This window comes from Anoplopoma fimbria, chromosome 11 (genome assembly GCF_027596085.1).
Source record: "Anoplopoma fimbria isolate UVic2021 breed Golden Eagle Sablefish chromosome 11, Afim_UVic_2022, whole genome shotgun sequence".
Taxonomy (NCBI): Eukaryota; Metazoa; Chordata; class Actinopteri; order Perciformes; family Anoplopomatidae; genus Anoplopoma; species Anoplopoma fimbria.
In genome coordinates this window covers 2375814-2389510 of record NC_072459.1, presented here as the reverse complement: position 1 = coordinate 2389510, position 13697 = coordinate 2375814, and the positions used below count along the sequence as shown (strand labels likewise).

General features: G+C 38.4%; 2 protein-coding genes across 2 annotated transcripts; one reads left to right on the top strand and one right to left on the bottom strand.

Annotated features, from left to right (window-relative positions):
* The first annotated feature begins 3220 nt into the window (after window positions 1-3220).
* On the top strand, window positions 3221-8664 carry eps8l1a (eps8 like 1a). Its single transcript, XM_054607217.1, is given in 14 exon segments — window positions 3221-3338; window positions 3523-3581; window positions 4510-4642; window positions 4993-5081; window positions 5199-5273; window positions 5362-5510; window positions 5596-5805; window positions 6008-6116; window positions 6207-6347; window positions 6477-6612; window positions 7088-7247; window positions 7970-8004; window positions 8007-8101; window positions 8407-8664. Coding segments are annotated over 14 exon segments (1590 nt in total). The 3' UTR covers window positions 8488-8664.
* A 607-nt stretch (window positions 8665-9271) lies between these two features.
* Window positions 9272-12795, bottom strand: nme4 (NME/NM23 nucleoside diphosphate kinase 4). The gene is made up of 5 exons (XM_054606858.1): window positions 12557-12795; window positions 11282-11412; window positions 11091-11192; window positions 10772-10884; window positions 9272-10633 (listed from the first exon to the last, which is right to left on the bottom strand). Exons 1-5 carry the CDS (start codon window positions 12678-12680, stop codon window positions 10513-10515), a joined length of 591 nt encoding a protein of 196 aa, XP_054462833.1. The 5' UTR covers window positions 12681-12795; the 3' UTR covers window positions 9272-10512.
* Between the last annotated feature and the right edge of the window lie 902 nt (window positions 12796-13697).

The window sequence follows — 13697 nt, the reverse complement described above, 5'->3', positions numbered from 1 at the left end:
AATTAGCACCTTGAATTGTCTGATTGTTTTTGCAAGATCAAGGGGAGGGAACACTCAATAGAGGGCTTTAAACTTTAAACTATGTAGACAATCATTTAGGCTCCATTGTGAGAGTAAAAAGGAGTGTGCTACTCCAGTAGCCTTAAGGAGAATAACTGTCCAGAGAGGTCCCATACAGCAGATAGATGATGCAGCTGGAGGGATGGGGGTGTATGGATTATAGTTTATGAATGGTATGTGTTAAATCTAATCTGCAAAGAAGATGTCAAACAAATGAAGTGGAGTAAAAGAGATTTACTGTGTGAAGTTATCAACATGTCGAGATATCAAAAATGTAATCCTAAAAAACTGAAGGGATATTCTTTGGCTTGGTATTAAAACATGTGTAACTCTAGAAGTTGTTTTAGGACAGAAAGTGATCCTTGTGTCCAATGTATGGAACACTGACAAAACAAAAGCCACCCGCTATGAGAGAAACAAGTTAGCAGTAGGGAACATTTTCAGCCACCTGTTGGCTATATGCCATAAAACTGTCTACACTCCCTGGTGGACACTAAAGGCTGGCACAAATGAATGAATCCAGGAAACCACAATGGCATGAATTCAAGTTTATGTTCCCTGTGTTACTGGCAGCAGACCAGATTTTCTTAAGTCACCATTTAAGTGTATCTAAAGTGAGTGAGGAAACATGGGTTAACGTTAATCATATTCAGAAAGTAATACGGGCACATTGTTGGAGGACAATCTGTAACATGAGTCCTCTGTTGTGTATTTTTTTTCTATTTTTACAACATGTACGCATACCCTTAAAGCAACATGATACATGCAAGTTATGATGAGGATAATATTTTAACTGCCATTTGAAAAATGCACAGTTTTTGGGGACATTTCCTCCTGTTGAAACTACTTGTGGGGATCAACTGAAAGGCTCTTCAGCTGAGATGAGACCTGTTGTTATATCGGCAGTAATAAATGCAAATTACTTAAAGTTAAACAAATAAAATAAAAAAGTCTTCAGCAGACTACTTGATTTAGTAGTCTGGCTTTAATTCAGGCCAGGTGAAGGTAGTTGCTTAGAAAGCTTTCTGTTCATAGAAAGTTTTATTCGTCGACACTGGATCCTTTCAGAGCAGCTGACCTGAAGACTCTCGGAGGAAGAGATAGAAATGCCTGTGTTTTATGTCTTATAACAAGATATCCTGCAAACCAATTATTTGTATACTAGCTGTTAATAGTTCAGGGTCAACAGTGGTACCTACAGTATATTATATATTATATAATGCATACTGAAGTTAATGTCTTCAGTATGCATTTCAAAACTCAAGGCTTTTTGGAACAACGTGCAGAAAACATGAATCAAGGAGCTGAATCCATTTTGCTTGTATTTGTGTGGCGGCCCCGTTCTCCTCTACACTTGCTTATACCATCAACTCTTTGATTTTCAGTTTGACCACCTGTTTATAACCTCGGACCTGTGCAACAGTCAAACATATGATGTCTGACCGCTTACAACCAGTTGGGGTCACTGTTCACCATCTGCTCAGTTTGATCCTACCTCCTTTACTTCTACCCAGGGAGTGTCTTATCTTATCTGAGCTTATCTGAGCTTATCTGATCTTATCTGAGCTAAGTGACTTCCGGCTGCATTTGTTCAAAGTATGATGGAGACTCCATTCTATCTTAAGAAGAAAACTTGAGTTTGGCCGGGGTGCTAAAGAACACACACATCCTCTATTATCTATCATAACAGCAGCATTATAGTGCCCTAGAACAAATATCAGAAACCAGATATTTAATGTTTCACCAGACCTTGTCAGATATAATTTAATGCACTTATCTTCCTGTCTGTTTTTATTGTTGAAATCCTTTTCTGAGAGAATGATTTCTTTTTTATTCTGTAATCTTGAGATATCCAAGATGTCCTGTTTTGAATGACTAGTCAAATTAGTGTAGCTGACATAACAAATCCCATTTCTCCTTTGAGAATAATCCAAAGAATGAATGCATACAAATCTTTTATTTGTTTTTATTGACACACTTTTGTGCATCTATTTCACCTGTGAGCCTTATCTTTGCCTAGTCTCAAACAAAGCTCGATGTCAATGAATTTGTGGAGGTGGGGAGTTTGAGGACGACTGCATTACAATCCTGGACTGTCGTGAGTTGCAGGTCACATCAGTCCCTCGGCTCAAGCCACAGGCTGTTGTTGCTAGAAATGCTTGTTATGTGGAAAGAGAAGCTCAGAAAAATGGGAGGCTCAGAGGAGAGTGAAAGCAACACAGATTAACTCCAAAAGGAAAGCCAGACTTGTTTTTCTCGTTTCTGCATATCTCAAAAGAGTGGGACGTCCTTGTGTATCTTAACTCAGTGCTCATACAACCCAGCACGAGGAATGGTCTCTGTGCCCTGGATTTAAACACTCAAACCGCACTAAAAGGTACAGTGATGTATCTCGATTCTACGCGTTAACTTTATGCAGAGTGTGTGTTTGTGTTTGTGTATGACTGTATATGTGTGTTTGAGAGACTGCTACACCTGTGGACAGTTTGTGTCAGTAATACGGTGCTCAGAGGAGACTTTTGAAGCAGCTTCTCTTTATCTTGATTTGTTACAATATTTTCTAATTGTAATTTTGTGAAAGCCTTTTTATGAGAAAATGATTGAAATAGTTTATGCCATATTAACTGCTTCAACAGTATGTTGGAAGACGAGTGATGAGAGAGGAAGAATGATGAGCAAAAGAGATGCAAAGCTACAATGATTAACTTTTGGATTCAGCTTGTAAACTTTTAGAGCAAGTTTTGGTGGTTGTGTCATCTGCATACCATTCATCTGATGATAGTGGTTTTTCCTGTCGTGGGCAGGTGTCACTTAAATGAACTCAGACGTGTGAATACTCAGCATTCTTACAATCACCTTGTGGAATGTGGCTATATTGAACTGTTATTCATCCTTTTTGACTATATTAAAACACATATAGGTCAGACCAATTAGAAAAGTTAAAACATTTAAGAAGCAAGGTATGATTCACATTAAGTAATAATGATATAACATATAGTGGGATAATGCATTTCCCAGGAAACAGAAAATGAGGTGTTGGAAACATCACACAAACTGTGAAATACCGGTACACGTTTACCTAAAGTTTATATTATTATTAGCATTATCCCCTATTGATGTATATGCATGATTTTACTCTGTCTGCATCCACATAAAACAGATGTCTGCATCACCGCCTCCGGTGGCCCCTAGAAAGCATTCAGGTGTCCGAGTCATGTTAATTCCAGGGGAGCAGCATCCTCCTGGTGGCCTGCCCGTCTACACACATTTTGACAGAGGTACAGTATAACCATCTGCCTAATGTTAATGCATACGTGTGAGCGTGTGTTGTTGTCACAAAGACACATTTTCATTCTCTGCGTATGCTCTCCTGCTTCTTGATATTGACATAATACAGCAGGCTTCGTGTTTTTGTACATATGTCAAATGTTGCTTTAAAGGCTTTGTTATTCCTCTGCTCAGATAATGCTGCCATTGGGGAGTCAAGTTACATATCTCTAATGAATGCAGAGAGAGAATTGGTACGTACTTGCATAGATCAGGTTTTTATTTGTCTATGCGTGTATACTTACTAAAGGGTTTGCATACAAATAATCAATAATAGCTTAAAGTCAAAAGAGAGCAGGAGGCAACCTGTGCAAAAAAGCTTGAAGAAAGTATGTGGTTCCTTATCATTTCTAAAGCGCATCCGGTATTTATGCACAATCGAGACAGCAACCTTTGTCTATACACCAGAAGAAACATAACAGCAGTGATTATAAGGTGATAAAATGAAATATTTGCATACTGATAACAAAGTCTTGAAGTTTGGTGCAGTAGGTGAAGAGCAAAAAGACAATTTAATGCCTTTAAAGTGTTGTTTGAATTTCGAACAGAGGAAATCTAAATATATTAATGTAAAATATTCAATGCATTCTCAGAATAGAAAAAAATATGTACAGGGAACTAATTTAAACAAAACTAACATATCATTTTAGACTTTGAGTTGACCTTTGTGTGATTACAGATATTACAATTAACCACTAACTTCTAGCAGCCCTACAATGGCCATGTTAAAACTAATTGTAGTTAGAAGAAGAACTGCCATAACAAGAGCCTGTAACAGGTATGAAAGAGGGGATTTGATTCATTCTTAAGTATACGGCAAGGCCTACAACTGGAAGTTTGAGGTGACCAGGCCGACATCATCAGCTAAACTCGCCAATGTGATGAACAAAATAAGAGGAATACCTTAGAAGATTGCAAATGTATCACTGCCTCATTCATTCACTCAAATTGTTCACAGTATAACCATTACAAATGTACTTATTGCAGGGTTATTGCATTGGATTTAAATAGAATGCATGAAAATATGACAGCATTTTAGTTTCACCTGCTTGTATGTTGTTTGACCCAGTATTCATTTGTTAAATTACCAGTAAAATGAACTGTTAACGTATTTTTCTTCAGGAGTTTATGAACCACTGCTTTGACGACGTGGAGCGATTCATGGCACGCTTGCAGCAGACAGCTGAGGCCCAGAGTGTTCTCAACCAAAGAAGGAAAAAGAAAAGCAGAAAGAGCAAGAAGAAGGACGAAGATAGTGAGAGTTGTTCTCCAATCCTAACTGTCATATGTGTGAATGAGAGTTTGAATGTTTGTGTCGATCTGTCTTCACCATGTGTTGTCGTGGCAACATGACCAGGGTGTATCCCAGGCTCCTGGCCAGTGTATGCTGGGATAGGTGTGATCTTAGATAAGGCTAAAGGCAATGAGCTTATGAATGTATTAATAATGAAATAGAAGATTGTTATTAGTCACCACCGCAGGCTTTGTTTTGTAGGAGTACTTGTTGGAACAAGCTTGTGGTGGAGTAATGCGTTTCCTGTTAATCATTAATTAGATATGCGTATCCTGTTAAGTTGTAGCCGTAATTGTGTCCTCTGTGTGCAGATGATTTGTTGAAACTGAAAGCTTGCCCTCCATCAGAGGAAGAATTTGTGGACATCTTTCAGAAAATCAAGTACTCCCTCAGTCTGCTGGTGAGATTAAACTAGTCGTAATAGATAATTGATTAACTATGTAAATGTACAAGCACATTTTTATAAAAAAACGCTGAAAATGAAAAGGTAAATGACCCAATTTGCTGGTTGATTTAGGACCGGCTCAAGTCATCTATTGCACAGCCTGATGCACCAGAGCTGCTGCATCACATCTTTATGCCTCTTAGATTGGTGAGTCATTCTAATGTTTATTTTGGTAGATTATTTCTTTCTCTCACTCTCTCTGTGATACTGACTGTAGCAACCCTTTCTTTTACAGATGGTGAAAACCACTGGAGGGCCAGCGTTAGGAGCCTCGGTGGTCAGTCCTGCTATGACCAGTGGGGCTGTTTCACTGCTCCAGGAGCAGCTAAGGGGAGAGGACAAGGAGCTGTGGACTTCATTAGGGCCCAACTGGACTTCACCCTGGTGTGTGTGTTTATGTTTATGTGTATGTGTGTACATTTTAGTTTGAGAGTATTGCTCTAATAATATCCTCTTGCCCTCTTTTCAGTTCGCACCTTAGTGTGTCTGTAGCTCCATACTCGCCTGTCTTCCTGGATGGTTGGAAGCCTCAGTCCTATGACTCAACAGGCCAGCTTTGTGAAGATCCCATCGAGTCACAGCACAAACATGATGCCCTTACGGAAAGTAGGAAGTCAAGAATCCCACAGGACAAAGCTGGACAGACAGCAGAGCATCCTGGTGAAGGCAACGAGGAGGTGTAAGTCTGTAGGCCTCGGGAAAAGCATTACAGAAGGCATAATTCTGTCTTCATAGCAGAAGTGACAATGCCTACCAAATCATTATAAAGTCAATTTCTCACATTAGAGATTAAGATTACTGACATCTGACTCAACTTTGTGAAATGGTTTCTTTTTTTTTTTTTAATGTTGCATATCTTTTAAACAACATTTCTATTTCAGAGAAGGAAATGTGCTCCCACCAGAGGGTGAGAGACTCTACTGCTGCAGTTATGACTTTGTGGCTAGAAACAGCAGTGAACTCTCTGTGCTACAAGGAGAAACACTAGAGGTACACATCCATCATAAGAATTAGGAACCCACCTGTAAAAGTAGATGTATTCTTCGAATGTATGACAACACTTCATTGACTTTCTTTTAGGTCATTGATTGGTCCAAGAAATGGTGGAAGTGTCAAAATCGCTTTGACCAGATAGGATTTGTCCCCTCTAATATCCTGGAGCCTCTGTCTGCTCTGAATAACACTGGGAGAGACAACCCAGTGGTACGCAGAGAGTCAAAGGTACAGAAACAGACACAACACACACATACAGAGTGCTATTGTTTGTGCCAGTGCTTCAAATATTCCAAACACTTTGGCTTTTTGCCTCATGCAATCTCAACGTTTCTATTCATTCCTACCTTTCCACAGAGGCCTCTTTCCACTCCGACAAAGTACTTCTCATATGCTCCATCAAGCCCAGTTGGGACCAGTCCCACAGCCACAAGCCCAATGCGTCCACAGAGCATGGTTTTACCGTCAACACAGGGAGAAGACAGTGACCGAGGTAACATGCACTTACATGTTGAATATCAGCAATGGAAAACAAACATAAGAGGGACTATCATTTCACAAATCTATTGAATACCAGGAGCTTCTTAAGTTATTTCACCATATAACAGCAGTGCAGTTAGCGCTGTCTCTCATCTGTCACTTAAGTGCTGCTAAAGTCCCGTCTCCAGCAGACACATAGCTTTTGAATAAGCTTCTTTCTAGCCTTTGGTATGCATTCAATTAAAAGAGGAAGACGCTAAGTGCAATGCTTCCACTGCTGTATCTCTATATCCCCTGTCAGATGGACGCTGACGTCTTCAACATAATGGTATTTTGGTTGGTATTTAACTGATAGCCGGCCATAAACAGACCTCTTTCTATGTGGTGTTTCTAAAAATCATCAGAAATGGAGGTTGAGCACTGATCTTGAACTGAAGAAATGTAAAACTTTGATAGTAAATGAAGTTTTGTCTGTATTATATTTGCAGTCATGATAGTGAATGATGAGCTTCTTCAGCGGTTAGCTGGGAAAAGAGGCTCAGTCCGTCCGCTGTCGACCCCCCACACAGCTGACACTACTCCCCTGAACTACCACTCACTGCCAGCCGAGGTGGAGGCCTGGCTCAACACTAAGGGCTTCAGTCAACAGTGAGTGTGCACTGTCAGAGGAAACTCAAGCTCAGACAAACACCTGATTGAGAACAAGGCTAGTCTGCAGAACTTATAATTAAATCAATTAAATCAAAGATATCTGAACAGTCTGTTACATGATACATGCAGCACAAGCAGCTGATTTTATTCAGTGCACAATAGCGCCGCCAACTGTCCCTGGCATGTTTATGCATTGCAACTTAAAGTGACTATGAGGAGCTTGTAACTGGTTATGGAACAGTCTAATTTTAATATTGATGCCTCTTTATGACTTAAATAAGTAAATGACACCTTGAGTGCTGCCCAGAAGAAGAAGCTTAAGAAGAGCCAAGACCAACACCATGCTGCTGGAGACCCAGGTTGTTCTAAACAGACAGTGGAGCTCAGAAATTACTACTGCTTCTGTCCACAGGGGCCGCCAAAAACAACACATAATGAAAGTTCCTCATAGTTGCATTAACTGTGACCAGGGGTAAATTGAAGTTGAACTTAAACAATCAGCTATGAGGACATTGAGGATGCTGAGGGGCATATCACAACAAGAAAATAAGATGATTTAAGTGTACATGTTCTTGAGATTATTCCAATTTGTACAACTGGATTCTTCTATCTGACAAAGGTACTCATATTCAGGTTATAGGTGAATGTTTGACAATGAAAGCTCTCTTAAGCTGAACAGTCACATATACTGATTTCTTTGCTTCTTCCTCCTCTTTCAGGACTGTTCAGAGTCTGGGCATTTTAAATGGAGCGCAGCTTTTTCCCTGAATAAGGAGGCGCTCCGCACGGTGACACCAGAAGAAGGAACAAGAGTCTACAGCCAAATTATGGTGCAGAAGGCCCTTCTCGAGGTTTGTCGGGTGTTTTTTGTGTCTGTGTTTGTGTGTGTACTGTTGATGTGTGTGTTTGTGAGGTTATGCCTTGGTTGTTTGTTCAGCCTTGACTTATGCACAGACTTGTGTCATTTTAATACACTGTTACACTGTTCACATTAGTTCTTAAAAAGCTCATAGCTAGTTGCAGATGGGTAGATTTTACAGTTGTTAGTTAATAGATAGCCTTTTTGTTCTTGTACTGGTACTAAAGGATTTCCATAAACTATTATCAATATTAATATTTCTTAGTTAAAACATATTTTATCTTGTATCCTACTCAGGATGTGCGCAAAGCTACGGAACTAGAGACGGTGATGGAGAAGCAAAAGCTGAAGATTGGCCTGAACTCAGAGAATGATTGATCAGAATGATCACTGAAACAGGTCAATGGAGAGAACTGTAGTGTTGCATATATATAATGGATTATAATATTCAATCATACATGCTTTTATATCTATATGCTACAGATTGGTAAACATATGTAAGCTGTGTTAAAAGTAAAGTCTCTCTAAAACTACTATTTTAGATTTTTACATGTTTTTGAGACAGAAGTTCTTACCAGAGTTTTACTATTCTTACCATTTGGTAATATTATACTTTTTACAATTTCAATATTTCTATCATCCTTTGTTTTGGTAACATCTGAAAAATGCAATTCCATTAACCTTATAACATTCTGATGTTTAGATTTCTATGTTAATAACAATGGACTGAAACTGCTGTTTTGAGCTACAAGGAAAGTGAATTTGGTTAAAAATGTTTATGACTGAGGATAGTCAGATGATTGTTTCTGTGTTTTTATTGCTCGCATATCTATCTGAGTTAAGACAATATCGCTTGTTACAGACATAAGCTGTTTTAGAACAAATACAAATTCAACTGATACATGAAGAATACACAATTTCAGTTGAATCTTTGTATGATGCTTTATGGATTCTGTGTTTTTCAATAAGACTTCAGCTGTGAGGAATATCACGACATAATGTGCAAAACAGTAACAATACTGTTTATTGCTGCCATAAATTGACAGAAATACATTGCTGAATAAAACCTAAATAATGTGTATTTTTGTACCATATCTAAGTTTACTGCTAACCTTCTTTCCATATTCTGTTATATGATCAAAACATACACTTTAGATAGAACTCTAGATAAGTAATTTAATCAGTGATATTGGGTGCATGAAGAATTAAAAAAGTGACACTGAAGATGTCAACATACATGAAATCTCAATCATTGATTGTCCATTAATAGCAGGCGGAGGTAAATCATCATCATGTTACTTCAGTACATTTTCACACTGACAGCAACAGGACATTTTACAAATAACATTGACCAGAGTGTTCCAGTGTAAACATTCATTATTTGATTTTGACTAGACTATGAACTGTTTTCATTTCAGACAATTCCTGACAAAGTTTTGTACTTGCAACTGTTCACCCTAATTTATTTCTTCTTTTAAACAGAGGTAGGAGGATTACTTAACAATTTCAAATACACAAATGCACTTGATTTACATACAATTAACACAATTTCATTCAAGTAGAATAATTACACACATATTTCAACACTTTGCTGAAAAGGTTTTTGGTGTGCCTCTTATTTCTATATAAATTATATATATACTTATATATTTGTTTAATAACATAAAAGTATAGATTTGACTCATTATTTATTATTACTTCACAGCAAGGATTTGTTAAAATATGTCATATAATTCAGATTTTATTTCTCTGTGATTAAAACCTTTTTGCAATATTTTGTGAATCTATTAGCCTTCTGCAGCTGTGCATGATCATCATACATAGCAGCGAGGGGGTGAAGTCATGAATCAGTGAAAACTTGTCAAATCAACTTAGATCTTACTTTGTCTTTATTGTGTAATAGAACTCAAATCTGATCTTTAAAAAAACACAAATCAAATTGATCGTTAATGTTAGACACGCTTTTAGTCATGTGCATTATATGTCAGCTGTAAATAACAATTCATTCATGTTTAATTAAGTTAATCCACTATGGCTCCACACTGCAACTAAATGTTTTGCATATATTTATAAAACACTCTATCCAATTACCACACACATCCTGACACCAGAGGTGTCCTCCTACTGTCACTGTTCAATGAAGGATGTCACAGCTATGCATTTATGTGTGTAGTTGCTAATATAGCTTGATTTATTAAATTAAAACTCTTTGTTTCAACAAAAATCTTTCAGACTCTAAGTGCACTTACTGAGGTAAATTATTTGGTAGGAACACTGGAAATGACTTGTCTTTTTTCAATAACTGTCACAAGGGACAGACCTTTGAGCAGCTGGAGAAGAGGTAGTATTACTGATTCTCGCTGTGTCTGGGTCTTAGTCCATAGACTGCAGGTCTAAACGTCTTCACAGCTCACAGGTGATGGTCTGGTCACAGCAGTCCCAGTTCAGGAGCTCCTTTCTCTGAAACCACAGCTGGATCTCCCTCTGTGCCCCCTCCGGAGAATCACTGGCATGAACCACATTCCTTTAAATGACCAACACACATCCTTATTTTACCTCCAACACAGATAAATCACATGCAATATCAAGAAGATTTCATGAGGGTGTTGTTTAATCCTGAAACTTACTGTTAAGAAAATGAGATCAAATGACATCATGTTACCTGCTGACATGAAAGCTGAAATCTCCTCTGACTGTGCCTGCCTGGGCCTCCGCTGGGTTAGTATGTCCCACCATTGTACGTGACGTCTGGACTACCTTGTGCCCTTCCCACACCTAAATGAAAATAAAAGAACTCACTTAAGCACACACAAAAACAGGATATGAAAGGTTTGCAGAGATTTGTCGCAGGTTTACACCTGAAATACTGTGTCTTTTGATATATATGATATTCTAGCATTCTTTTTTTAAAACACACCTTTCATGCTCGTCAACCTAATGCAAAGGAAGGATTAAATAAAGAAGCATAGAGACACCCTCACCATGACAACAACAGGCCCTGAGGTCATGTATTGCAGCAGGCTGGGGTAGAAGGGCTTCGTCCTCAGTTCACAGTAGTGCTGAGACAGGAGATCATCAGACACCTTCCCAACAGAGACAGCTACAGTTAGAAAATAAACAGATAAAACACCACCACAACATAACCAAACACATTTATTTCAGACTTCTTTACCTGCAACATCTTCAGTCCAACGAGCTTGAAGCCCCGCTGCTCAAACCGCTGAATTATCTGTCCTACAAGACGACGCTGAACTCCATCTGGCTTTACAGCAATAAGAGTCCGCTCCCTTACGTCTGGCATTGCTGGTGGGACAGACATCAGACAGAGTAGTAACAGACAAAGTACTTACACTGTAGGCTACATATACATATTGAAATTAAAATATACTTAAAGTACTCATTATTCCAAAATATAGATTGAAAGCATTGATGCATTCATTTGTAAGCATTGCTAATCATAACAGCTGATAAATTCAGCTACTTCATATGCTGTTGTGTAGGTTCATCTTGAACAATATAATCATCAGTTTTTAGTTGATTATTATTTGTGAAAGTCACTAACCAGAGCGGACGAATAAATGTGTGGAGTAAAACGCACAATACCTCCGAAATGTAGTGGAGTAAAAGTGTAAAGTATAGCTTAAAATGTAATTGACCAAGTTAATTACTGTACAAGAACCTTAAAATTGTAAAGACAGAACTTTTTCATACTGCCAATATTAGTAGCCTACAAGGAAGAGGACAAATATTGACTTAAAGTCTCCAACATGCAGGGGGGGCATCAACAAACACACATGAACTGCCCTCAGAGAGTGGAATGCAATATGCACAGCAGGTATTGTATGTGTTCAGATAAATGGTTGAGCACAGAACAGTAACTGCAGCAGGAGCTAATGAATGACTGCATCCAATCAATTAGACACACGCGTGATGTGCCACAGGAGGAACTCATTCTACAGGCATTTCAATAGAAAACTATTGGGAGGACTCGTTCAGTAGCTGGATGGAAGTTTCCTTCTGAGTTTAAGGTTCTGGTGACTTAGTCTACTGTGTTTTTTTTTGAGTATTACGCAGAATGCGCAGGTCACTGGCTCACCAGCATATCTTAACCCTTTAACCCAGTTCCAGTCCATGACCCCATGAGTTTGGCAAGAAAACGTGTTTATTTGTCCCTGTTTAGCCCATATAAACCAGACTCAGTGTTAATAATGTTTAACATACATTATTGTTATCTGCAGAAAAACACATATGTCATCATTACATGTTCCAAACTGAGGGTTCTTCTGTTAATCGGTACATTTCTGGGTTAAACATTAAGCCACATGTCAAAGTGTCATTTAGTCCTTTGAGAAAAGAAAAAGAAAAAGTCGCACAATGTGAGTGTGTAAAAGAATATAAGAAATGTATTGAAGTAAAATGGACTTTTGATATACATTCAGTCACTTACTTGAGTTGCTCCTGTGGCCAGCAGCATTGAGAAACGCAGCAGGCAGCAGCCTCCTGGTGTTTCCTTCATTCCCTGAATAAAACTGGAAAATCCTCTTAAAAACGCAGCGCTGCAACAGAACCATGTTCTACCAGTGTGTGTGTGTGTGTGTGTGTGTGTGTGTGTGTGTGTGTGTGTGTGTGTGTGTCAGCCTCTGGAGAGACAAGTCAACCCTTCTCAATCAAACCTCACGAGTCTTCCCCCTATCTGCCAGCCTCCTCCTGACTGTGGATCGAACGTGTTTACCTCCAGTGAAGCCAGATGTTTGCCTGTTATTTCTGTTTAGTTCTGCAAAAATAAATACAAAAATAAAAAATTCCAGCACTGACCAAGAATTTAGACTAATCATTAGTTAAGAAAGGTATACTGATGATGTTATTCAACTATCTTTGAGAACTTTATTAAAGTTCTACAGCACATCCAAACTTTTAAGATAAATATTAAAACCACATTTTCATGAAGTTAGTGGCCTTACAAGAAAACAAAAATATAAATAAATTCTATACCAGAGGCATTTAGGAGCTCCTCTTTTCAGCTACAAAACGAATGGATCCTACACCTCCCACAATGCAACTCAAAAGTGTGTGCATTAAAAACTTGGTAGAATAAAACTAAACCAAATGAAAATCTTAGGGATTTAAAGAAATTTTAGGTTCATTTTTGATGCATTGAAAGTCTGGATTGTGGCACTAAATGGAAGCCTAACATCTCAGAAAAGGTAAAAGGACCTGCGTTTGGATGGCACCTTTCTAGTTCTCCTCAGAAGACCAGTAGACTGCATGCCAGCACTCATCCATTCACCTTCACATTCATACACTGATGACAGAGAGGACATACTATCTGCATGTTACCACCTGCTCATTAGCATCAGGAGCAATTTGGCAGTTCATTATCTTCTACATGAGGACTGGAAGGAGCCGGGGATTGAACCACTGCTCTTCTGATTCGTGGACAGTCCGCTTTATCTCCTTAGCCAATCATAACATTTCAATTTCTTTGTATATTAAACACATAACTAGAATATAATTAGCATCATGTGATTTATAGCCTAAAATAAGCTCTAATTCAATTTGAGTCCAGCTATCGAATCCATTAGTTCTGT

Bases quoted from the DNA above. Each gene is read 5' to 3' on its own strand.
- nme4 (XM_054606858.1), bottom strand. From the start codon at position 12,680: ATGGTTCTGTTGCAGCGCTGCGTTTTTAAGAGGATTTTCCAGTTTTAT. The intron at 11,413-12,556 runs GTAAGTGACTGA...CTGTCCCACCAG, and splicing joins TGGCCACAGGAGCAACTCAA to CAATGCCAGACGTAAGGGAG. The intron at 10,885-11,090 runs GTGAGGGTGTCT...ATTTTCATTTAG, and splicing joins CAGGGCCTGTTGTTGTCATG to GTGTGGGAAGGGCACAAGGT.